Source organism: Genypterus blacodes, unplaced genomic scaffold (genome assembly GCF_046128005.1).
Source record: "Genypterus blacodes isolate CSIRO-AG114 ecotype Tasmania unplaced genomic scaffold, CSIRO-AGI_Gbla_v1 ptg000129l_1, whole genome shotgun sequence".
Classification (NCBI taxonomy): Eukaryota; Metazoa; Chordata; class Actinopteri; order Ophidiiformes; family Ophidiidae; genus Genypterus; species Genypterus blacodes.
In genome coordinates, this window is record NW_027466931.1 from 1,735,500 (window position 1) to 1,762,722 (window position 27,223).

At 41.9% G+C, this 27,223-nt stretch overlaps 2 protein-coding genes across 2 annotated transcripts; both read right to left on the minus strand.

The window, feature by feature from the left end:
* Positions 1-1,050: 1,050 nt before the first annotated feature.
* LOC143010615 (uncharacterized) lies at positions 1,051-21,096 on the minus strand. Its single transcript, XM_076162987.1, has 20 exons — positions 20,755-21,096; positions 20,291-20,423; positions 19,898-20,035; positions 19,561-19,619; positions 18,859-19,027; positions 18,471-18,608; positions 18,134-18,192; positions 15,886-17,671; positions 15,569-15,742; positions 15,047-15,220; positions 14,634-14,680; positions 13,907-14,467; positions 8,456-8,606; positions 8,063-8,200; positions 7,726-7,784; positions 5,478-7,263; positions 5,163-5,336; positions 4,684-4,848; positions 4,380-4,426; positions 1,051-4,213 (listed from the first exon to the last, which is right to left on the minus strand). Exons 2-20 carry the CDS (start codon positions 20,404-20,406, stop codon positions 3,648-3,650), a joined length of 6,507 nt encoding a protein of 2,168 aa, XP_076019102.1. The 5' UTR covers positions 20,407-20,423; positions 20,755-21,096; the 3' UTR covers positions 1,051-3,647.
* Positions 21,097-22,872: 1,776 nt separating this feature from the next.
* Positions 22,873-26,797, minus strand: LOC143010558 (transmembrane protein 184C-like). The gene is made up of 12 exons (XM_076162932.1): positions 26,632-26,797; positions 26,160-26,369; positions 25,930-26,060; positions 25,802-25,838; positions 25,485-25,690; positions 25,325-25,399; positions 25,014-25,107; positions 24,697-24,809; positions 24,490-24,589; positions 24,309-24,386; positions 24,122-24,215; positions 22,873-24,006 (listed from the first exon to the last, which is right to left on the minus strand). Exons 2-12 carry the CDS (start codon positions 26,274-26,276, stop codon positions 23,693-23,695), a joined length of 1,359 nt encoding a protein of 452 aa, XP_076019047.1. The 5' UTR covers positions 26,277-26,369; positions 26,632-26,797; the 3' UTR covers positions 22,873-23,692.
* Between the last annotated feature and the right edge of the window lie 426 nt (positions 26,798-27,223).

Sequence of the window (27,223 nt, forward strand, 5' to 3'; positions counted from 1 at the left end):
GAGAGGCAGAGAGAGAGGCAGAGAGAGAGCGAGAGAGACCGCCCCCCTCCCTCACTAGGTGTTTGTTTAGCTCTCTCTCTCTCTCTCGTCTTTTGTCTGTCGCTGTCATGTCACGTCAATACTTATAATCAAGATATACACTAAATACTTGAATACAGTTTTGTATACAGTTTTCTTTGTTGTGTTGTTGTATTCAGGGAAACATACTTTTGGGCACAGTGCACAATATATATATATATATATATATTGCAGCACAGTGAAATCAAATATAGCATAAAACTACGAGGTATTCAAAGAGTTCATACCTCCGCCAAGGCCGATTACTGCTTTAATTATGGCAATGATTAAATTTAGGGTTATTGATTATATTACTTTCTTCAAATTAATGCATTGATAACTTTAAAAGAGACATTTTAATACACGCTTTTGATATCTGTACTACTTTTGTATTGGGAATACTTTTCCTACCACCTTCCCACCGATAAGTACCATTATTGATTACTGCCATATGTTTGTACTGTATATACATAGTTACTTTTAAGGATTATACTTCTGCAATACTGGAACATGTGCTGTCATCAATATTCCACAGGGTGTAGACAGGAAAACGACACCAGACCCTTTCTCCAGCTTTACAAATGATTTCACAGACAATAAAGATCATCAATAAATCATCACAAATTAGTATAATGGCTAATCTTATGAATAATTCTCCATTTGTGACCTAAATGTTTGATGAGGAAATAATGGGCGTGACCGGGTGCTAGTCAGGGGCGGGGCTCCTGTCAGTTTTAGGATTTTATATTGTGATTGTGGGATCTGGACTCTGTTGCTGCTTTGCTCTAAATCATCTTTGTTTTGGTCTCTGTCCCCCCTTCTCCTGTTCCCATCAGCCAACGGGGGAGGGGGGGTTGGTGTGACAGCTGGCACCCGAGTCTGCCCCACCCTTTACTGTTAAAAATAAATGAACCATTCTTCCAAATATGAAAAGGTTTGGTATAAACATGTTGAATATGTTGTTTGGCAAGTAACGCAACAAGAAAAAAAATGTTGTCTTTATTATTTATTGTAAATCCACACAAATTACACATTACATGTGTAGAAAAATGTAAAGCTTCTTGCAGAATATTTTAATATAAGCATTCCAAACAATGAAATTAATGCATCAGTTATAACAATGATCATTTTAATAAGCAACTTGATTACACAAGAAAAGCTTTTTTTTTTGTATTTTATGTGAAATTTTTTAGTTTTTTTTTTGTCTTAGCGTATACGGCTTACATGTATGTACACAAAAATCCTTTTCTTCCTCCATTTATTGTGCAGAAAATGTTTGGACCATTCAAATGATTTCTTTTTCTAATTTCTTGCAGCCTTTAGCTGATAGTCTTAAGACTGGAGATAATAAATGGAGGAAATAAGGATGTACTATCTGATAAATGTTGTTTATGTTAGTTTTATATCACATTTTGCTACTTCAACATGACTTCCAACTAATTTTATACCACTGAATTGTCTCTGCTTTGTTGGTAATTTATAATTTGCCATTTTTATTTTACTGTTAATACATGTTTCCTGTGACATTCCACTGCCTGTTGGAAAATGAGCTTTCCTCACAGGGAAACATAAGTGAAATGAACATACAAAGTATACGTTTTTCATTGTTGTTATGCATGGGGATGTTGGACCACAAAACACACCCGCCCTTTTTTCAACATCTTTTAAGCCTGCCTGTCGGCCTGTCAGATCAGATTTGTATGCACGCTTGATGATTGCTTTAAGTCATGACCATTAGCTGTCCCACCATGCTTGCTTTTTGTGTAATTTTACTTTTATTTCCTACCATCAAAATCAATGAAGAATCTAAACACACTGCTTTGTCTGCCTGTTAATCAGACTCAACGTCTAAAATTAACTACTATGTCATGAGCACTATTCAGTAAGAAAACATTTAACTCCTCCAACTTAACCCCTAACATTGCATTCGAAAGATAAAAACGGAAACACATCAGTTTATGTACAACCCATGACCTAAGAGCACAAAGCACATCGTGTCTCAACCCTACCACGTCCTGTATTGTGTTCCGTTTTTATATGTTGTCACTTGTAAAATATGTGAACTACAACACCATTCAAAGGAATACATCACATTCTATATTGACTGAATAAAAAAGATAGATAGACACGTACAATCAAAAATCTAATCAAAATAGTATTCTTGTTTAAAAGACTGTAAAGGATCACTTCACCCAAATCACCACCCAACACAATAGAAGAAATTTCAATTCTCATTTCAAAATGTACAAGATTTGGAAAGACAAGCGTCTTTGCAAAGACAATGTCCACAGGCCTTACAGTGGACAGTCTTACCATTTTCTGCCTTTCCAATAATTTGGCAGAAACTATTTTTCAATCAAAACTGTCCACTGGGAGGTCTGTGTTGTTTTAACCCTACAGGCTGCATTACAAATATGAACTTCTACAGATACATCAGTAGGTTTAGACTTTTTATGGAAGTTAGGTTAAAGTTAGGTAAAAAGTTGGTAAAAAACACAATTACACCAGTATAATTGAAAGAGTGACGTCTCTAAGGCTGTATTCAGACCTGTGGTTCCTTTGCTGAGTTCCAATTCGTGGAATAATATTTACAATCCTTGATTGGATTTGTGGTCACACCGCAACATTTACCAGTGGTCTTAAATTTATAAACAAACAGCAAGCACTTGCAAACTGTTTTGGAATTGGGCAGCATTGACCAGGAGGTTGGACCACCTTACCTGGAAAAAGTTTCATTCTTCGCCCGGACAAACTCACAAACACAATTGAAAATGGAGAGTCTACACTTTCGCTTTGCTTGCTATAGTCTTGCTGACTTTAACAATGTTAGGAACATCCACAACACATTTTTTGGAGCAAGCATCAAGGCTACAATTCAACAATTGTGTTGAAGCTTCTAATATTTCTCCCATCTTGGCTTCGCTGCCGTGATAAATCGACCGTTTTTGAGTGACCCTCTATGGTTGGCAGACGTGGCTTTTTAAGTTGATCTTCCTGATCATCTTAACACACTGAACAAGAGCCTACAGGCAAAGACCAGCTAGGACAGCAACTTACACGCACATGAAAGCATTCTGTGTGAGACACAACTACGCAAATTCAACTTTTCCAAAGGCCAAGCTTTCTGCTAAAACGGGTAAATATGCGTCTGTGGTCACATCTCTCATGGCAGAATTCAGTCAGCGATTCCAAGATTTTTGAGAAAGAAATCACGCTGTTCCTGAATCCCTTCCCGATGGATCCAGAAGTAGAAGCGAGTCTGCAATTACAACTTATAGAAATGCAGTGTGACAATTCTCTCCCTACCCGACTTCTACCGAGCTTGAAATCACAAGTTTCCTCTGTTGAGGCGCCACGCAAAAAGAATGATGAGATGTTCGGCTGAACCTACATGTGAGCAAACTCTGAACAAAAGTAGATTGACAACCGAAAGGACCGACAGCCATCTCTATAACGTCATTGCACCACAACCACCAAACTTACTCCTGACCTGCAAGCCATCCTTCAGTCCAAAGCGCAGCATCGCTGCTCCCACTGAGTGGGATGCTTGAAATATTCCAATCCCCTTCCCCAGTTTGGACACCCCTGGCCTAAACAATGATTCTGGGACTGACAACACGGCCCAGCCCAGGGGGGTGTACAAGAGGGTAAAGAAAGGCTGAGGATTGAGGTTGAAAATCAAAGGCGGCATGAACGGGCTCTGTGAATGATGTTTTGATGGTGTGAATGTGGATCGGCGGGTCAGAGGAAACCCTGTAGAAGGACAGCGTGCCAGCAGGTTGGTCCAGATAGACTCCCAACCGCCTGGAACGAGGGGTGAGAGAAAACAGGTCGACCTTGTTTTTGCCATTCCAAATGTAATTGCCCTCATTGGAACAAATCAAACTCCAGGACCTGTCGTTGTCATGAAGCCTGCGATCATCCACCAACGCCCCCCCACCGCTCTTGTATGTTACCCCAATGGCTAAAGGTTTGAAGAACTCAACCTCCCAGTAACAGCGCCCAGCTAGTCTCTCCTCCAGCAAAAAAAGTATTGAGTTGAATCTCCCAGAGGAGTGTGGCTGCTCCTCTTCCACCCAGGTCACCTTTCTATTCTCTTCTGACAGAGACAGGTTTTTGTGCAACATCTTGGAGCCGAAAGTGAAATCGCGGAAATCTGCGGGAAAGACAAACACATTATTCCATCAACTATTAAAATATCCATATCATCATTAACAGCAAATAAATAATAATCATAATTTTCAGTGTCAACATCTTAACAAGATTTTGGATTATTGCTTTAGCCAAAATCATCCTTCTATCATCTTTACAGACATACATACATTTCTTGAGGCCTGGCATCATCCGGACAGTTCCACCATGTTCAACACTGAGGAGAGAAACATCAGAGTTGAAAAGCTTTGAGACAAATACTGGAGTTATATAACAAGTTAATATGACTCAACCTGTTGGTTCAACAGTTTCAGAATAGGTTAGTTAGAGTTTGGTCAAACAAGCAACCTTGTTCTGATGTCAGTTAAATGGTAAAGATTCACTGCAAACTGTCTTATTTGTGGCAGTTTAAGGTTTAGCGGCACACTCCTGTCTGGGTTTGTTGCTGTAATCAGCTAATAATGTGATAATTACTTGAGGTGGTAGAGTGGATCTTCCCTCATCTCAGTGAGCATCTTCACTCCTGAGGCTCCTGGGTGATTGTAACTCAGGTCCAGCTCCCTCAGGTGGTTGGGATTGGACTTCAAAGCAGAGGCCAAATCAGCACAGCCGAGCTCTGTGATCAGACAACCTGACAACCTGTGTGAACGCAGTGATTTGAAGATGAGGTTAGGATGTTTGCGTTTGGGATCAACAAAGTCTGTCTGTCTGTCTGTCTATCTATCTAAACTTTGTAGATTAATGCTACTTCTTTTCTGGCAATCTGTTGAGTAGGGTGGCTGTGAACTCTATCAGAGCCGCAGTCGTGACAAGCAACTATCCTGTACATATTCCCACGTTGGCCTCATGCAGCCATTCTGTACAACTCAGACAGGCTTGGGTACCTCTGTGGAAAAAACATTTGTGTTATCTGAACTGTCTGTCATTGTGTAAATGGGGAGCGAGACAAATACCTCAGAGTCTCCAGTCTGCAGGACGGACTTTCTAGTCCTGCACAGAGCAGCTTCACTCCTGAGTCCTTCAGGTCCGTGTTACTCAGGTCCACCTCTCTCAGGGGCGAGTGTGGGAACTTCAGGGCAAAGGCCAGGTACTCAACCGACTCTGGAGTCAGTTTACAGTCTGCTAGCCTATCATGGATAATGGTGTTATAATAGTAAAAACAGTCAAGAAAGATCACATCAATGCTGAATTCCTGAGGAGAGTGGAGATCTTTAGTTTTACATATTTGGGCGACAATATGCTAAATATTATAATGAAAATAAACTTACAAGGCCTTTCTGCTGCACCTCACAGCTGGTATGAGTCTCATTCTGCCTGCCTCTGATGTCTTGTAACTTTTGAGGTCGAACTCGTCGAGATCTTTCTCTGACACCTGCAGCATGTAGGCCAAAGCTGAGCATTGCATTGGTGTCAGCTCTGTTCCAGAGTGCTCTGTGGATTTCAGATATTCCTGAATCTCATCTTTGACTGTGTGGTCTCTCATCTCAACCATGGCCTGGAAGAGGTTGATGCACCTGTCTGGTGAGACACCCTTTCTTCGTATGACTTTGAGGTAAGTCAGCATTTTCGTCCTGGTTTCTTGGCCTGGATCTGGTGAGGTTAAAAGGCCCTTTAGGACTCTACGGTTGGATTCATCCGTAAGGCCAAGAAAAAAACGCAGGAAGAAGTCCAGGTGACCATCCTTGTTCTCCAACACTTTGTCCACAGTCATCTTAAGAAGTTCAAGTTCAGTATGTTCTTTCTGAAATGGTTGCTTCAGACCGAGGAAGCTTTGGAGTTCCATTGTGTTCTTGTTTGTGCAGCAATCATAGACATACAGAGCTCCAAAGAACTCCTGGATGGTCAAGTGCACAAAGCACAAAACCTTCTTCTGGGAAAATATTTCTTCTTCCCTAAGAATTGCGGTGCAAAACCCTGAGTAGACAGATGCCTCTCTGATGTCAACACCGCATTCTTCCAGGTCCTCCTCATAGAAAATGAGATTGTTCTTCTGGAGCTGAACGAACGCAAGTTTCCCAAGTTTTAGAAGAAATCCTCTTTGTGTCTTCAGAGGCTTCTCTTCATTTTTCTTTTTGCCATACTTTCTGTTTCTGCGTTTTGTCTGGGCAAACAGGAAGTGTGCTAACATTTCCGTCAGTGTTTGAGGAATTTCAGCTTTCTCATCTCCTCCAAATGTTTCCTTAAATAATAGGGCAGACATCCAGCAGAAGATTGGGATCTGGCACATGATGTTGAGACTCTGTGAGGACCGAATGTGCTTAATGATTCTGTCAGCAAGGCTTGGATCATGACAAAACCTCTTTTTGAAATATTCCTCCTTCTGTGGGTCGGTGTACCCTCTTATCTCTGTCACCGTGTCTACCAACTGAGCAGGGATCTGACTGGCTGCTGCAGACCGAGAAGTTATCCAGAGGAGAGCATCGGGAAGCAGGCAACCCTGGATGAGGCTGGTAAGGAGATCACCCACAGATGCAAGGTCAGTGACAGACGTTATTCTCTTGTTGTTCAGGAAGTCCAGCTGATCTCTGCTTTCATCCAGGCCATCCAGGATCACTATCACCCTGGCTCTGCTGTAATCCTCCTGTGTCAAACCTCCAATTCCAGGGTGAAAGTCAGTCAGGAGCTTGTGCAAGCTTTTCATACCTGAACTCAAATTCAGCTCTCGGAAAGCGAGACAGAACACTAAGTCTGTGTCCTGGTTTGCTTCTCCCTCAGCCCAGTCAAGAATGAATTTCTGCACTGAGAAAGATTTTCCAATACCTGCAATCCCCTTCGTCAATACAATTCTCGGGGGTTTCACTTGACTTGCCAAAGGTTTGAAGATATCACAAAGGCTCACTGTATTTTCACACGGTTGTTGCTTTCTCTGCACGATGTGGCTGATTTCGTGTTCTTCAAACTGCCACTGAAGCCCTCCAGTTGTGATGTGGAGAGATGTGTAAATGCTTTTCAGGGCTGTTGTTCTTTTGTCTTCATCACCTTCAGACAACAAAGCAAATTTCTTCTTCATTGTTTCCCTCAGTGTTGTTGTTGCTTCCCAAACAGGCTTGTCCCCTGGAACAGTCAAACAAGTATTTTTGCAATGTACGTTCAGTGTTCTTGTTCTCTCAGCACCGACATTATACTCTGGTTGACGGTCAAAACAGTGACATCCAGTGGTCATAATATTAAATACTTTTATTTTACAAGGAACTAAGACATATATCCTGCTACAGGAGGTAAAGACTGACCCAGCCACAAAGTTACAATGGTTGCTTTTACTACAGAAGTCAATTTACTTCAATTATTTTATTATGTTGTTAACTGTTCCTAACAGAAACTTGCCATTTTGTTACTCTTAAATGGGTTAGTACTGTGTGTGATGATATGATACAAAAGGGATCAAACTTGCTGTCATATCAATAAGCAATAATTACTAGACAAGAAAAAAGGTTATTAATTTATTCCAACATTCTCGTCGTTTTTTTTATACTTTAGTAATGGTTAATAAACAGGATGCAGGTGACTTTGACTTACCGTCGTCTGTACCAGCATTGGTGTCTGGAATGGTTATGGACGTCTCTCCAGACATTTGGCTTCAGGGAGAACAACACCACAATGTTGTTACATTGCAGTCACAAATGCATTCACCAGTTTCATTTTGACATTGAGGTGGTTGAATAAATATAAACTAAAAAAAGCAGGAACAACAACGAAATTCTTCAAGACAATGATCAATGGTTCTCGTAAATATTAAATACATAAATGATGTAATCAACAAGTAATTGTTGTATTTTAAGTCCTGCTAATTTAGAGACATTTTGTGTTTGTGTAAAAGGACTTTGAGAGGTGAGATGAGAGATGTTTCACTTACTTCTGAAATTCTATAGGTACAATCATGGACCAATCACTCTTCAAAGAGATGAAACTGGGTGTTGTTGATGCAGTTGATTTATGCCTTTTACATGTCAGACCTGTCAACTCCTTTTCTGGTTCTGCCTGTGCTGAGGAGCTGCAATTAGATTCGACCAAAACAAAAATGCACAGTTTTTTAAGACAAATATATGTTTACGAGAAACAAATTACTGTAAATATATACTATAATAAAAAATAAAAAAGTCCAAACTATTACAGTACAGTGTACAACTACAACAGTTATTTAATTATATAGATTTCATTGAATGACTAAAATGCACTCAGCAACTTCACAATCATCCTGCCTACATGCTTTATTTCTTTATCTATGTCAAAACAAGCTGAATCCCACCTGACTGACAGCTCGCTCTGTGTGCTGTTGGCCTGATCGGTCATGTCAGCCTCAGAGGGCGTGTCAGGCTGGGAGGGCGTGTCAGCCTCAGAGGGCGTGTCAGTCCTAGCTCGCTTCATTCCTCTCCGGCTCATGTTGTCAAGGCTCAAGGCTGCAGCGCACAAAACACACAAAGAAAAACTCTTCATCCAAATTTGTCTCTCATGTTCTGGCAGGTTTATAGTCTATCTGTTTACCTAGATGATTGATAAGTTCTGCGCCTGCCCACCGCTTTAATGAATGTTACTCCGTTTATTTTTATTTTTGCGCAGATTGTGATATTTTAGTGAGGTAACATATATAATAATAACATTCCACAGACATTGTTGTATAAGCTCAGCGATTACTCAGAGGTTCTGTGTGTTGATTAACAGTGAGCAGTGATGAATTTGTTGGCTTTAGAGCTTCCTCATCAGCCATTAGTTAAACGTGTACTTACCTCTTACAATTCGCTCTTTGTGTTGTCACCGGACGTAATATCCACTCCCTGAACTGGAGATGTATGACAACAAATAAGAAAAAATCCCAGGCTGCACTAAAATATCCAACAAAATTTGGAAAAACTGCGACGAATTAAGTACACTGCAAGCAAGTATCTGCAGTCAACTCCTGGCCAGACTTTATCTTGATTAAACTGAGAGGAAGTGCGCATTTACAAACTTGCTGATCTGAACGTCCCTACTACCAAAGCACGATGGACATTCAGACGGTATCACATGGCAACAACAAGAAGTAAACATTCACGTCACTTATATATTACTAGCTAACAACTAACCAGCTAACAAACTTACCGTCAAGGTATTAGTCACATCTGGTGTTTTACATTTTACTTTCGGTTTCATTGTTGTTAGAAAAAAACGTTGTTGAATTCCCCTTTCGAAACCACGCCTTAAAAACAAACATGAATCCAAACCAAAACACGGGCTAAACAAACAGGCATGACAGTGCAGCTGCTGTCTCTGAGCGTCTAACTGATGCACCTAATTCTGATGTAGTTCAGAAGTACAGTACTTTCAAGAGCTTTTAATTCAGCACTTTAAAAGCATTGGTAAGATCGTCTCAAGGGATAGGCTGATTAAAGATGCAATTATAAGTTGAATAAAATAACGTAACGAAAACAGAATGTATAGTTTAATGTGAGATTTACGTCTTTCGTCTGTATTGTAACTTCAGTGAGGTGTGTTTGACTGTATTTATAAAGGCCGTTCATTTGTAATTGGGTGACATCTAGTGGAGAGAAATAGCACACTACGTTGCAGTGCAATAAATGTGAAACGATTATTATTTATTTATCTATTTATACAAACAATGAAATTGAATATGGAAACCGAGTTTTCCAGGCAGTTGATTGTAGTTTCAATGTGGTTATTGTTTAGCTTGTCACTTTCGATGTAGGGTCATATTATGAGAATTAAGTTGTTATATTGTCAAGGAAAATATTGAAAATGTTAAGGAAATGTGTGCGCTCTGTGTACGCTCAGGTTATACCAGTTATACTTATTAACAATTATAGCTGTAGTAGCTGTAGTTGTATGTAGTTTTTGTAGTATTAATACATTAAATACATTGCGCTGGTACTGGCGTTTCCTTTGAATTCTTTGTATGTTACATTTAGACTCTTTTCTTTTGAATTGTCTCTGCTTTGTTGGTCATTTATAATTTGCCATTTTTATTTTACTGTTAATACATGTTTCCTGTGACATTCCACTGCCTGTTGGAAAATGAGCTTTCCTCACAGGGAAAACATAAGTGAAATGAACATACAAAGTCTACAGACCTGTTGGCTCTGCAGGGGGTCCAGGAGGGGGTCGGTGAGGGATTTCAGGTGGGGGAGCACCAGGCCCTCAAAGGACGTCATGACTACAGAGGTCAGAGCAACAGGTGTGTAGTCGTTAAGTCCTGTGGAGACAGCTGATCAGCGCAGTGCTTCAGCGTGGAGGGTGAGACAGAGTCCGGACCGGCAGCTTTGCAGGGGTTCTGACTCCTGAACAGCCTATCAACGTCCTTCTCTTGAAGTGAGAGGGTCGTTGATGCGGTGGGGGAGGAGGGAGCCTCTGTGAGGGCCATATGTGTGGAGGGGGGGCTGTTCTCACTCTAGGAGAGCAGTGCTGTAGAATCACTGTCACATCCTTGCACCAGCCACTGTTGGTGTAAAAACAGATACCTCCACCTTTCACTTTGCCGGAAGGTACATTACCCCAGTTGGAGCCCCTCACTTAGCCTTCTGCTCTGAGCCCTCTCTGTGAACATAGGTTTCTTTCTCTATAGCAGCATAGTTTACACATAGTCAATTCCCAATGAGCAAGCAAAGTTAAATGGAAATGAATATGATCATACTCATCATCAACAAGCGGGTTTTTTCCTAACTGCTAGCTGACCAGGACAACGCCATGCATGCCAGCCTAGTGGTGAGTGAGCTAATCGCGTAAAGTCCTGAACTGAACTGACAGCAGGTGGCTGTGTGATTTGGCTTTCATGGTGGACATTACCAAGTACCTCACAGAGCTGAATGTCAAGCTCCAAAGTCCTAAACAGCTTCTCAGCTCTCTTTTCAGAAATGTGAAATCATTTTAAGCCAAGCTAAAGCTGTGGCAACAGGAATCACTCTGCACTTTCCTACTCTGCAAGAACAAAAGCCAGCTGTGACATCTGAATATGCTGATGAATGTGCAAAACTCCTTCAGGCCTTTGGAGAGAGGTTCAAGGACTTGAAAAGCAAAAACAATGAAGTGAACATATTTGCAACCTCGTTGAATGTGGAACCAGCTGATGTATCAGACAACCTGCAGCTTGAAATTATTGAGCTGCAAAGCAATGATGAGCTCAAAGGTAGAGACAACAATCTCTCTTTGCTTGATTTCTACAAACTGTATCTACATGTGGAGGATTTTCCTTTTCTGAGGAGACATGCTATGAAGTTTGCATCACTGCTTGTGACAACATACCACTGTGAACAGTTCTTCAAAACTGACTCTTGCAAAGACTCGGCTCCTCTCAAGTCTGACTGACCCAAACCTGGACAACCAGCTGTGAGTAGCATCGTCATCACTGCCACCTGACATCAGAGCCTCACCACCTGACATCAGAGCCTCACCAAGGAGAAACAGCTCCAGCCATCGCATTATGTCAGTCTGATATAATAATGGTTATAATAATAAGTTAATATTTTTCTTATATATCAACATTCATCATATCAAATGCTGCTAAAACAACTTAACATCAGTGACAATGGAGGAAATAAGATGTACTATCTGAAAATGATAAACCACTGAATTGTCTCTGCTTTGTTGGTCGTTTATTATTTGCCATTTTTATTTTACTGTTAATACATGTTTCCTGTGACATTCCATTGCCTGTTGGAAAATGAGCTTTTCTCACAGGGAAAACATAAGTGAAATGAACATACAAAGTAAACGTTTTCATTGTTGTTATGCATGGGGATGTTGGACCACAAAACACACCCGCCCTTTTTTCAACATCTTTTAAGCCTGCCTGTCGGCCTGTCAGATCAGATTTGTATGCACGCTTGATGATTGCTTTAAGTCATAACCATTAGCTGTCCCACCATGCTTGCTTTTTGTGTAATTTTACGTTTATTTCCTACCATCAAAATCAATGAAGAATCTAAACACACTGCTTTGTCTGCCTGTTAATCAGACTCAACGTTTAAAATTAACTACTATGTCATGAGCACTATTCAGTAAGAAAACATTTAACTCCTCCAACTTAACCCCTAACATTGCATTCGAAAGATAAAAACAAAAACACATCAGTTTATGTACAACCCATGACCTAAGAGCACAAAGCACATCGTGTCTCAACCCTACCGCTTCCTGTAGTGTTCCGTTTTTACATGTTGTCACTTGTAAAATATGTGAACTACAACACCATTCAAAGGAATACATCACATTCTATATTGACTGAATAAAAAAGATAGATAGACACGTACAATCAAAAATCTAATCAAAATAGTATTCTTGTTTAAAAGACTGTAAAGGATCACTTCACCCAAATCACCACCCAACACAATAGAAGAAATTTCAATTCTCATTTCAAAATGTACAAGATTTGGAAAGACAAGTGTCTTTGCAAAGACAATGTCCACAGGCCTTACAGTGGACAGTCTTACCATTTTCTGCCTTTCCAATAATTTGGCAGAAACTATTTTTCAATCAAAACTGTCCACTGGGAGGTCTGTGTTGTTTTAACCCTACAGGCTGCATTACAAATATGAACTTCTACAGATACATCAGTAGGTTTAGACTTTTTATGGAAGTTAGGTTAAAGTTAGGTAAAAAGTTGGTAAAAAACACAATTACACCAGTATAATTGAAAGAGTGACGTCTCTAAGGCTGTATTCAGACCTGTGGTTCCTTTGCTGAGTTCCAATTCGTGGAATAATATTTACAATCCTTGATTGGATTTGTGGTCACACCGCAACATTTACCAGTGGTCTTAAATTTATAAACAAACAGCAAGCACTTGCAAACTGTTTTGGAATTGGGCAGCATTGACCAGGAGGTTGGACCACCTTACCTGGAAAAAGTTTCATTCTTCGCCCGGACAAACTCACAAACACAATTGAAAATGGAGAGTCTACACTTTCGCTTTGCTTGCTATAGTCTTGCTGACTTTAACAATGTTAGGAACATCCACAACACATTTTTTGGAGCAAGCATCAAGGCTACAATTCAACAATTGTGTTGAAGCTTCTAATATTTCTCCCATCTTGGCTTCGCTGGAGGATAAATCGACCGTTTTTGAGTGATCCTCTATGGTTGGCAGACGTGGCTTTTTAAGTTGATCTTCCTGATCATCTTAACACACTGAACAAGAGCCTACAAGGCAAAGACCAGCTAGGACCGCAACTTACACGCACATGAAAGCATTCTGTGTGAGACACAACTACGCAAATTCAACTTTTCCAAAGGCCAAGCTTTCTGCTAAAACGGGTAAATATGCGTCTGTGGTCACATCTCTCATGGCAGAATTCAGTCAGCGATTCCAAGATTTTTGAGAAAGAAATCACGCTGTTCTCGACTCTCTTCCCGACGGATCCAGAAGTAGAAGCGAGTCTGCAATTACAACTTATAGAAATGCAGTGTGACAATTCTCTCCCTACCCAACTTCTACCGAGCTTGAAATCACAAGTTTCCTCTGTTGAGGCGCCACGCAAAAAAGAATGATGAGATGTTCGGCTGAACATACATGTGAGCAAACTCTGAACAAAAGTAGATTGACAACCGAAAGGACCGACAGCCATCTCTATAACGTCATTGCACCACAACTACCAAACTTACTCCTGACCTGCAAGCCATCCTTCAGTCCAAAGCGCAGCATCGCTGCTCCCACTGAGTGGGATGCTTGAAATATTCCAATCCCCTTCCCCAGTTTGGACACCCCTGGCCTAAAAAGTGATTCTGCGCCTGACAACACGGCCCAGCCCAGGGGGGTGTACAAGAGGGTAAAGAAAGGCTGAGGATTGAGGTTGAAAATCAAAGGCGGCATGAACGGGCTCTGTGAATGATGTTTTGATGGTGTGAATGTGGATCGGCGGGTCAGAGGAAACCCTGTAGAAGGACAGCGTGCCAGCAGGTTGGTCCAGATAGACTCCCAACCGCCTGGAACGAGGGGTGAGAGAAAACAGGTCGACCTTGTTTTTGCCATTCCAAATGTAATTGCCCTCATTGGAACAAATCAAACTCCAGGACCTGTCGTTGTCATGAAGCCTGCGATCATCCACCAACGCCCCCCCACCGCTCTTGTATGTTACCCCAATGGCTAAAGGTTTGAAGAACTCAACCTCCCAGTAACAGCGCCCAGCTAGTCTCTCCTCCAGCAAATGTAGTATTGAGTTGAATCTCCCAGAGGAGTGTGGCTGCTCCTCTTCCACCCAGGTCACCTTTCTATTCTCTTCTGACAGAGACAGGTTTTTGTGCAACATCTTGGAGCCGAAAGTGAAATCGCGGAAATCTGCAGAAAAGACAAACACATTATTCCATCAAATATTAAAATATCCATATCATCATTGACGGAAAAGAAATAATAATCGCAATTTTCAGTGTCAACATCTTAACAAGATTTCAGATTATTGTTTTAGCCAAAATCATCCTTCTATCATCTTTACAGACATACATACATTTCTTGAGGCCTGGCGTCATCCGGACAGTTCCACCATGTTCAACACTGAGGAGAGAAACATCAGAGTTGAAAAGCTTTGAGACAAATACTGGAGTTATATAACTAATTAATATGACTCTCTGACTTCAACCTGTTGGTTCAACAGTTTCATAATAGGTACATAGTTAGAGTTTGGTCAAACAACAGTAACCTTGTTCTGATGTCAGTTAAATAAGAAAATAAAGAAAATAAGAAATCATAAGAAATAAAAACCCACAATTCCAAACAATGTTGCCAAAACAAAGAGTTGAAGCGACTCAGCTGATATCTACACACAAAGCTTTAAAGATTCACTGTAAACTGTCTTATTTGTGGCAGTTTAAGGTTTAGGGGCACACTCCTGCTGTAATCAGCTAATAATGTGATAATTACTTGAGCTCCTTGAGGTGGTAGAGTGGATCTTCCCTCATCTCAGTGAGCATCTTCACTCCCGAGGCTCCTGGGTGATTGTAACTCAGGTCCAGCTCCCTCAGGTGGTTGGGATTGGACCTCAAAGCAGAGGCCAAATCAGCACAGCCGGGCTCTGTGATCAGACAACCTGACAACCTGTGTAAAGGCAGTGTTTTGAAGATGAGGTTAGGATGTTTGCGTTTGGGATCAATAGTCTATCTATCTATCTATCTAGACACATCACATGTACACAGACTAGAAACACACACATGCAAACAGTCCGTATACGGCAATGGCGGAGAGATGCCGAGTGAGGGGGGCTGCCCCTAGCAGGGGCCCGGGAGCAATTTGGGGTCGTGACAAGCAACTATCCTGTACATATTCCCACGTTGGCCTCATGCAGCCATTCTGTACAACTCAGACAGGCTTGGGTACCTCTGGGGAAAAAACATTTGTGTTATCTGAACTGTCTGTCTGTGTGTAAATGGGGAGCGAGACAAATACCTCAGAGTCTCCAGTCTGCAGGATGGACTTTCTAGTCCTGCACAGAGCAGCTTCACTCCTGAGTCCTTCAGGTCAGTGTTACTCAGGTCCACCTCTCTCAGGGGCGAGTGTGGGAACTTCAGGGCAAAGGCCAGGTACTCAACCGACTCTGGAGTCAGTTTACAGTCTGCTAGCCTATCATGGATAATGGTGTTATAATAGTAAAAAAAAAGTCAAGAAAGATCACATCAATGCTGAATTCCTGAGGAGAGTGGAGATCTTAAGTTTTACATATTTGGGCGACGATATGCTAAATATTACAATGAAAATAAACTTACAAGGCCTTTCTGCTGCACCTCACAGCTGGTATGAGTCTCATTCTGCCTGCCTCTGATGTCTTGTAACTTTTGAGGTCGAACTCGTCGAGATCTTTCTCTGACACCTGCAGCATGTAGGCCAAAGCTGAGCATTGCATTGGTGTCAGCTCTGTTCCAGAGTGCTCCGTGGATTTCAGATATTCCTGAATCTCATCTTTGACTGTGTGGTCTCTCATCTCAACCATGGCCTGGAAGAGGTTGATGCACCTGTCTGGTGAGACACCCTTTCTTCGTATGACTTTGAGGTAAGTCAGCATTTTCGTCCTGGTTTCTTGGCCTGGATCTGGTGAGGTTAAAAGGCCCTTTAGGACTCTACGGTTGGATTCATCCGTAAGGCCGAGAAAAAAACGCAGGAAGAAGTCCAGGTGACCATCCTTGTTCTCCAACACTTTGTCCACAGTCATCTTAAGAAGTTCAAGTTCAGTATGTTCTTTCTGAAATGGTTGCTTCAGACCGAGGAAGCTTTGGAGTTCCATTGTGTTCTTGTTTGTGCAGCAATCATAGACATACAGAGCTCCAAAGAACTCCTGGATGGTCAAGTGCACAAAGCACAAAACCTTCTTCTGGGAAAATATTTCTTCTTCCCTAAGAATTGCGGTGCAAAACCCTGAGTAGACAGATGCCTCTCTGATGTCAACACCGCATTCTTCCAGGTCCTCCTCATAGAAAATGAGATTGTTCTTCTGGAGCTGAACGAACGCAAGTTTCCCAAGTTTTAGAAGAAATCCTCTTTGTGTCTTCAGAGGCTTCTCTTCATTTTTCTTTTTGCCATACTTTCTGTTTCTGCGTTTTGTCTGGGCAAACAGGAAGTGTGCTAACATTTCCGTCAGTGTTTGAGGAATTTCAGTTTTCTCATCTCCTCCAAATGTTTCCTTAAATAATAGGGCAGACATCCAGCAGAAGATTGGGATCTGGCACATGATGTTGAGACTCTGTGAGGACTGAATGTGCTTAATGATCCTGTCAGCAAGGCTTGGATCCTGACAAAACCTCTTTTTGAAATATTCCTCCTTCTGTGGGTCGGTGTACCCTCTTATCTCTGTCACCGTGTCTACCAACTGAGCAGGGATCTGATTGGCTGCTGCAGATCGGGAAGATATCCAGAGGAGAGCATCGGGAAGCAGGCAACCCTGGATGAGGCTGGTAAGGAGAACACCCACAGATGCAAGGTCAGTGACAGACGTTATTCTCTTGTTGTTCAGGAAGTCCAGCTGATCTCTGCTTTCATCCAGGCCATCCAGGATCACTATCACCCTGGCTCTGCTGTAATCCTCCTGTGTCAAACCTCCAATTCCAGGGTGAAAGTCAGTCAGGAGCTTGTGCAAGCTTTTCATACCTGAACTCAAATTCAGCTCTCGGAAAGCGAGACAGAACACTAAGTCTGTGTCCTGGTTTGCTTCTCCCTCAGCCCAGTCAAGAATGAATTTCTGCACTGAGAAAGATTTTCCAATACCTGCAATCCCCTTCGTCAATACAATTCTCGGGGGTTTCACTTGACTTGCCAAAGGTTTGAAGATATCACAAAGGCTCACTGTATTTTCACACGGTTGTTGCTTTCTCTGCACTATGTGACTGATTTCGTGTTCTTCAAACTGCCACTGAAGCCCTCCAGTTGTGATGTGGAGAGATGTGTAAATGCTTTTCAGGGCTGCTGTTCTTTTGTCTTCATCACCTTCAGACAACAAAGCAAATTTCTTCTTCATTGTTTCCCTCAGTGTTGTTGTTGCTTTCCAAACAGGCTTGTCCCCTGGAACAGTCAAACAAGTATTTTTGCAATGTATGTTCTGTGTTCTTGTTCTCTCAGCACCGACATTATACTCTGGTTGACGGTCAAAACAGTGACATCCAGTGGTCATAATATTAAATACTTTTATTTTACAAGGAACTAAGACATATATCCTGCTACAGGAGGTAAAGACTGACCCAGCCACAAAGTTACAATGGTTGCTTTTACTACAGAAGTCAATTTACTTCAATTATTTTATTATGTTGTTAACTCTTCCTAACAGAAACTTGTCATTTTGTTACTCTTAAATGGGTTAGTACTGTGTGTGATGATATGATACAAAAGGGATCAAACTTGCTGTCATATCAATAAGCAATAATTACGAGACAAGAAAAAAGGTTATTAATTTATTCCAACATTCTCGTCGTTTTTTTTATACTTTAGTAATGGTTAATAAACAGGACGCAGGTGACTTTGACTTACCGTCGTCTGTACCAGCATTGGTGTCTGGAATGGTTATGGACGTCTCTCCAGACATTTGGCTTCAGGGAGAACAACACCACAATGTTGTTACATTGCAGTCACAAATGCATTCACCAGTTTCATTTTGACAGTGAGGTGGTTGAATAAATATAAACTAAAAAAAGCAGGAACAACAACAAAATTCTTCAAGACAATGATCAATGGTTCTCTTAAATATTAAATACATAAATGATGTAATCAACCAGTAATTGTTGTATTTTAAGTCCTGCTAATTTAGAGACATTTTGTGTTTGTGTAAAAGGACTTTGAGAGGTGAGATGAGAGATGTTTCACTTACTTCTGAAATTCTATAGGTACAATCATGGACCAATCACTCTTCAAAGAGATGAAACTGGGTGTTGTTGATGCAGTTGATTTATGCCTTTTACATGTCAGACCTGTCAACTCCTTTTCTGGTTCTGCCTGTGCTGAGGAGCTGCAATTAGATTCGACCAAAACAAAAATGCACAGTTTTTTAAGACAAATATATGTTGACGAGATAGAAATTACTGTAAATATATAATATAATAAAAAATAATAAAAGTCAAAGTACAAACAGTGTACAGCTATAACAGTTTTTAATTATATAGATTTCATTGAATGACTAAAATGCTCTCAGCAACTTCACAATCATCCTGCCTACATGCTTTATTTGTTTACATATGTCAAAACAAGCTGAATCTCACCTGACTGACAGCTCGCTCTGTGTGCTGTTCGCCTGATCGGTCATGTCAGCCTCAGAGGGCGTGTCAGGCTCAGAGGGCGTGTCAGCCTCAGAGGGCGTGTCAGCCTCAGAGGGCGTGTCAGTCGTAGCTCGCTTCATTCCTCTCCGGCTCATGTTGTGAAGGCTCAAGGCTGCAGCGCACAAAACACACAAAGAAAAACTCTTCATCCAAATTTGTCTCTCATGTTCTGGCAGGTGTCCCCTGGAACAGTCAAACAAGTATTTTTGCAATGTACGTTCTGTGTTCTTGTTCTCTCAGCACCGACATTATACTCTGGTTGACGGTCAAAACAGTGACATCCAGTGGTCATAATATTAAATACTTTTATTTTACAAGGAACTAAGACATATATCCTGCTACAGGAGGTAAAGACTGACCCAGCCACAAAGTTACAATGGTTGCTTTTACTACAGAAGTCAATTTACTTCAATTATTTTATTATGTTGTTAACTGTTCCTAACAGAAACTTGTCATTTTGTTACTCTTAAATGAGTTAGTACTGTGTGTGATGATATGATACAAAAGGGATCAAACTTGCTGTCATATCAATAAGCAATAATTACTAGACAAGAAAAAAGGTTATTAATGTATTCCAACATTCTCGTCGTTTTTTTTATACTTTAGTAATGGTTAATAAACAGGATGCAGGTGACTTTGACTTACCGTCGTCTGTACCAGCATTGGTGTCTGGAATGGTTATGGACGTCTCTCCAGACATTTGGCTTCAGGGAGAACAACACCACAATGTTGTTACATTGCAGTCACAAATGCATTCACCAGTTTCATTTTGACAGTGAGGTGGTTGAATAAATATAAACTAAAAAAAGCAGGAACAACAACGAAATTCTTCAAGACAATGATCAATGGTTCTCGTAAATATTAAATACATAAATGATGTAATCAACAAGTAATTGTTGTATTTTTAGTCCTGCTAATTTAGAGACATTTTGTGTTTGTGTAAAAGGACTTTGAGAGGTGAGATGAGAGATGTTTCACTTACTTCTGAAATTCTATAGGTACAATCATGGACCAATCACTCTTCAAAGAGATCAAACTGGGTGTTGTTGATGCAGTTGATTTATGCCTTTTACATGTCAGACCTGTCAACTCCTTTTCTGGTTCTGCCTGTGCTGAGGAGCTGCAATTAGATTCGACCAAAACAAAAATGCACATTTTTTTAAGACAAATATATGTTTACGAGAAACAAATTACTGTAAATATATACTATAATAAAAAATAAAAAAGTCCAAACTATTACAGTACAGTGTACAACTACAACAGTTATTTAATTATATAGATTTCATTGAATGACTAAAATGCACTCAGCAACTTCACAATCATCCTGCCTACATGCTTTATTTCTTTATCTATGTCAAAACAAGCTGAATCCCACCTGACTGACAGCTCGCTCTGTGTGCTGTTGGCCTGATCGGTCATGTCAGCCTCAGAGGGCGTGTCAGCCTCAGAGGGCGTGTCAGTCCTAGCCCGCTTCATTCCTCTCCGGCTCATGTTGTCAAGGCTCAAGGCTGCAGCGCACAAAACACACAAAGAAAAACTCTTCATCCAAATTTGTCTCTCATGTTCTGGCAGGTTTACAGTCTATCTGTTTACCTAGATGATTGATAAGTTCTGCGCCTGCCCACCGCTTTAATGAATGTTACTCCGTTTATTTTTATTTTTATTTTTGCGCAGATTGTGATATTTTAGTGAGGTAACATATATAATAATAACATTCCACAGACATTGTTGTATAAGCAGCGATTACTCAGAGGTTCTGTGTGTTGATTAACAGTGAGCAGTGATGAATTTGTTGGCTTTAGAGCTTCCTCATCAGCCATTAGTTAAACGTGTACTTACCTCTTACAATTCGCTCTTTGTGTTGTCACCGGACGTAATAGCCACTCCCTGAACTGGAGATGTATGACAACAAATAAGGAAAAATCCCAGGCTGCACTAAAATATCCAACAAAATTTGGAAAAACTGCGACGAATTAAGTACACTGCAAGCAAATATCTGCAGTCAACTCCTGGCCAGATTTTATCTTGATTAAACTGAGAGGAAGTCTGCATTTACAAACTTGCTGATCTGAACGTCCCAACTACCAAAGCACGATGGACATTCAGACGGTATCACATGGCAACAACAAGAAGTAAACATTCACGTCACTTATATATTACTAGCTAACAACTAACCAGCTAACAAACTTACCGTCAAGGTATTAGTCACATCTGGGGTTTTACATTTTACGATTTCATCCGTCAGTTAAAAAAGTCGTTGATGAGTTCCCCGTTCGAAACCACGCCTGAAACCAAACTGTATTTATAAAAGCCGTTAAGTGATAGTGATGGGAAGTTCGGCTCTTTTCCGAGAGCCGGCTCTTTTGACTCGGCTCCCAAAGAAGGCTCTTTTGACTCCCGATCGGCTCTTTATTTAGGATCTTTTGTAGCCTATAGCTTACCTTAACTTTGCAAAAAGATCAATGTTTATGTGTTGAAAAGCCTTTTGCTTTCAGTGTTTTTATGAGAGACCTTATAATTGCCTAATTCTGTGCATTTATTCTGTGACAAAATCACTCTTACATTTGTTTATTTCAATAAAACTTTTTTATTGCACAAATTAACAATAAACTTCAAACAAATCCACAGAACAGAACCAAACTCAAGCTAACATTAATAATGTCCTCAATTAAACTTTTGTATTGGACAAATTAACGATTAAAAGATTTCTAACAAATCCACAGAACAGAACCAAAACCAGAACCAAACTCCAGCAAACAGCATTAGTCCTCATCTTTTGATGTTGCCCTGTCACTTGGCTCAAGCATGCAGGTACGCTCAGCCTGGCCCGCCCACTCAGCGCGCTCCCCTCGACACACACACACACACTTTGCGGAGCATCACACTTTGCGGAGCATCACACCTTGCATCCCCCTTCCTCCTCATCTTTTGATGTTGCCCTGTCACTTGCAGGTACGCCCAGCCTGGCCCGCACACACACACACACACACACACACACACACACACACACACACTTCACACTACACACTTCACACTTCACACTTCTACTGGCCCTGTATTTACTTGGTATCGGATCGATACCAAATACCCGGTATCGCCCATCTCTAGAGTCAAGTGGTGTGTCTGCCCCGCCCCCCTCTCTGTTTACACATCCTTAAGTTATTATCATTATTATTATTATTATTATTTTTATTAATTCTCACGTGAATGCCGCATGCTGGTCGCCATGCTGGCCAATAATAACAAAGCTCTGTCGTAACCAGAGCAGGGACTGAGCACTAAAAGTGAAACCTAAGCAGCGAATGGAAAAAAACTGGGAGCCGGCTCTCACTCGATTGCGAGCCGGCTCTTCTGATTCACTACAAAGAGCCGGCTCCCAGAGCCGATGCTTGTGCGCATGACCCATCACTATTAAGTGGTAATTGGGTGACATGTGGTAGAGAGAAGTAGCACCTACGTCGTAATGCAATAAATGTGAAACGTTTATTATTTATTTATTTATTCATACAAACAATGAAATTAAATATGGAAACCGAGTTTTCCAGGCAGTTGCTTGTAGTTTCAATGTGGTTATTGTTTAGCTTGTCACTTTCGATTTAAAAAAAGGGCTGTAATATTATGAGAATTAAGGTATTATATTGTCAAGGAAAGTATTCAAAATGTTCAGGAAATGTGTATGCTCTGGCCAGGTTATACCAGTTAGTATGCAGTTTTTGTAGTATTAATACATTAAATACATTTCGCTGGTACTGACGTTTCCTTTGAATTCTTTGTATGTTACATTTAGACTATTTTCTAGAAAATTCCGACTTTACTAACACTAACCTCAGGTCTGTAGGTCATCAGGTCCCGAAAACCTTAAATCCACCTTCAAAAAGTCAAGATAGAAGAGATGAATTACAGGATCAGAACTTCCAGCCGCAGACACACATGTTCACAGGCAATTACACAGATCTGATGCACTTTATTGTCTAAGTATAACTGACAAACAGGTTTTTTTTAGACGGTTATAAAGCCACAGTCAAAACAAACGACATCATTGTTCACCTCACCGCATCTTCTTCATTCTACAAGTCAATCTGGATTTTCTGGCTCCTCGAACAAAAGGTGAGCAGTAACGCTTTAAGAACACATTTGTGTTATGAATCCATGTATTTTATTGTCTCTCTCTCTAGTGTTTGTCCCCTAGAAATGCCCCGTGAGATACCTGTTGTAAGTAAGTAGTTGCAGTAGCTTGTAAGTCAGTGAGATTTACACATGGGGATGTCTTGCTCAAGGACACTTCAGCAGGGTGGGGACGTGGACTGATAGGATTACAAGACTTGTTGATTAGCCTCAAGAAACTTTTATCAAAATGACATCATTGTTATGATTGGGATGTCAACAGGAAAATTACGTAAGAACTTCTTGGCTGTGACGTTAGTGCCAAAGTTTTCCCTGTTCCACCTCTGCATCCATTTAAATTCATCTATCCTTCTATCAATCTGTCTGTCTGTCTGTCTGTCTGTCTGTCTGTCTGTCTGTCTGTCTGTGTAATCATCCATCTGTCCATTCATTCATTTATCTCACCCTAGATCCATCCATTCATCCATTGTGCCTGATAAACAGGAGATAAGAGTTCCTATTGAGTTCACATTTATATCTTCAATTATAATAACACAGACACTGATTAAGTCGGTCTTAATCTGCCCATAATATTGAAATGCAACACAACAAGGATGTAAACATTTTCAAATGTACAAATCTAAGGGTTTACAAATGGAAGCACCACCCCCTCTTATGTGCTTGTGTTGATGTCGGGTCGTTGTTGGCAGCTGCCTAAAGCCTCCTGAGGCGAAGATGGCGATTGTTCGCTGTCGTCGTCCCAGGAAGAGGAAGTGAACCCCGCTGGAGCAGAGATGGAATGCGGGGCGGGGGTGTGGCCTAAGCCTTGATACCGACCCCTGGAGTGAGGGGAAGATGGCATTGAGGCGGCTGCCATGACAACGGGATCCTGAGAGGTCGCTGTGAGGAGACCGGTGTGTTCGGTGTGTTCCGGCTGGGCCACCGTGCCAAAATACATCTTGTTGGGGCGACCGAGGAATGTACGACCTGAGGAGAGAGAGAAAAGAGCGGGTCGGATACGATTTCACTGAACTTTGATACAACTGATATTTTGTTTATGTAAGCAAAGCAAATCTGAAACATTTGACGGGCTGAGACTCACCAACATGGCGGACCTGTTCTGTGACGTCAGCTCTGATGTCAGAGAAATCCCACATGGCCAGGAAGCTGTCGAAACACGAGCCTTCCTCCGCCTCCTGGGTGGAGGAGAGGAAAAAGAAGGGAGGTCGAGCTTTGTAAGATGGATGGATGGATGAATGGAGAGACGGAGTGAGAGAGGATGTGTTCACCTGTACGTAGGGCTTGTAGGTGAAGGTGTAGTGGTGAGCGATGGCAGCCAGGAACATCTCGATGCAGATGATGAAGTCCTGGAAAGAGAGAGGATATCAATCACTCAACAATAATAACAAACTGTGTGTGTGTGTGTGTGTGTGTGTGTGTGTGTGTGTGTGTGTGTGTGTGTGTATCTGCCTGCAGTCCGGTAGCCACAGCCTCCACACTGTCCCAGTCCCAGGTGTGTTTGTCTGAAATGACACCGACCTTCACAAGGAACGCTATCAACACAGCCTGCCTGCAGAGAGAGAGAGTGAGAGAGTGAGAGAGAGAGAGAGAGAGAGGGAGAGAGGGAGAGAGAGGGAGGTTTTTCTCATCTCTCCATCTAACCAGAGGAGGACTTACCAGAAGGAGACAAACACCACCAGCTTGACGCAGAGGAATTTCCCCACAGGTCTGATGGGAGTCAGCTCCTCTCTGAGAGCTCGGTAGAGTAACACCAGGCAATACATGGCAAACTAGGGGGGACAATCAAAGTGAATACTGACTAAGATGTATATCAATACTCTGTGTGTGTGTGTGTGTGTGTGTGTGTGTGTGTGTGTGTGTGTGCGCATGTGCGCGTGCGTGTGCGTGTGTGTGTGTGTGTGTGCGCGTGTGCGTGTGCGTGTGCGTGTGTGTGTGTGTGCGTGTGCGTGTGTGTGTGTGTGTGTGTGTTTTACCAGCTGTGAGATGTTATTTATTATGACCATGTAGGTCCAGGCGTTTCTGAAGCTGAAGTTGGCTTCGTCATAAACTCCACACAGCTGACAAATACTGTAGAGAGAAAGAGACATCCAGGCCTTGACCTTTGACCCTCATCATTTTAAGACTCAGCTACTGTAACCAGAATGTCTACTATGCTGTATGGATAACAATATTACTGTAAGTACAACAGGAGATAAAGTCAGTGAGTTCATGGTCGTCATCACCAAATGTAACACAACATTTCTGCATTGTAATTGCAAATGGGTTGGTGGTTACAGAAACTTACAGTGCTATCACTGTGGTTACGGGTCTGACAACTGTGTACTGGAGGACTCCCAGCTTGCACCTGAACAGCAGCACCCTGATAAAGAGAAAGAAAGGAGCACTTTAATATCCTCCATTCATCCATCCATCCGTCCATCTATGAGCTCTGTGCCTCCTCTTACTCTCCCATGGCCCAGGGGGGGCAGCAGCAGAGAGGGGGGAGATGCCGCTGCTGTTGCTGCACCTCCAACATCATGACCAGACTGGGATACTGGTTACTGAGGAAGTTCAACAGGAAGACCAGGAAGTTGTAGATGACGTAGGCCTCGTAGCACTCCCTGCACGTGTCCACGTAGATCGCGAGGCCGGGGTACCGCAGAGCCAGCCACTGGAGGAGAGGGGGGAGGGGCAAAGATGAAGAAAATAGCATTGCAGTTGCTATGGTGCCTGTCAGTAAAGTGTGGGTGTGTGTGTGTGTGTGTGTGTGTATGAGACTCACACTGTCCAAACTGTAGATTGGCACCATCCATAGTATTCTGGTGAGGACAGAGCACAAGTCTATTTGATTGATAGATACTTTTTTAAATTCCACATTAAGTCTTCATACTGAGGTTAGGTTGTGTGTACCTGATGATGGGTTTCTGCAGCTCAGGCTGGGTGTAGTGCACCATGTGCTGCAGGATCCCCCACAGAGAAATAGGGATGGTGAGAAAGACGAAGATGCCGGCTATGAACCAGGCTTTACTGTGAGTCCCAACCTGAGGGGGGGGAGGGACAGACACACAAACTTTGAGTCTAGTCCAAGGTCTTGACATTGACACATCCAAAGGTTTGACCTTAGGAGGAAGGAGCTGTACCTGATCTTTCTGCAGCTCCCACACGCAGAGCGGCAGCACGGCCAGCAGCAGGAGAGCGTACAGGACCAGAACCAGGGGCCGGATCCATCTCCTCCACTCTGAACACGAGCACGGCATGATGGCTGCTACACCCTCTGCTTCGACTACAGGCTCATCCCGAGACACATCCCACAGCCGAGGGACCGCCGGCCAGGTAAGCACACAACAAACCTGGGGGGGGGTTTGAAAAGGTGAAGGCTCTGGAAATGCCTTTGCCAGAAGTTTACTGGTTTAACTCGATTGAATCTGGTTGGGTTATCTAAATATAAATATATAGAATCATTGTAAGGCCTTGTGTAATTTCCCATGTTATTTATTGCATTTGTGAAGTTTATTTCATCCTCTTAGACATAGTATCTAATGTCTAAGGTAATATACGTTGTATTTAATATGAAATAGGTTTCAAATATTCGGAAATGAAAATACAATTGACCTTTGAAGCTAAAGATGTTTATCCAGAGCGACTGTTGGTCTGTTTCCTTCTTCGGTCGCGTTTCGGTTACCAGGCAACGCATCTCCTTCATCCATCCATCTGTCCAGCCGCTGAATCGAACTGCCGCGTCGATCAGGCCGCCTCGATTCGATCGATCACCAATGATCCGTCCGAGGAGGAAAACAAACCGACGCCCAGATGACGGGTGATGTGCGTGATTTCCGCCCGGCTTTCCGTGTTTACGTACGCACGCCGGCCCCCTCCCGCTTCTCTCCCCCTCTTTCTCTCGCCCTCTCTCTCTCTCCGTTTACGTGCTGTGCTCAGTGTGCTGCACGTCAAAGCTCTGTCGTCCTCAAATGGATCGTTATTTTTTGACATTTTGATTCGTGTTCCCTCCATTCGGCCTCTTCCTCATCCACTTATACTCAGCGTCTTGTAGCAGCACTGTAAATGTAGTGATCTTAACCCTCTATGAAACGGGGATCATTCAGAGAGCGTTCTATAATTGGCTCACAATATATCAATCAACCCCAGTACTGTGATTGTGACAGAGTTACTAGTGAGTGAACATCTATATGACAGGCAAAATATT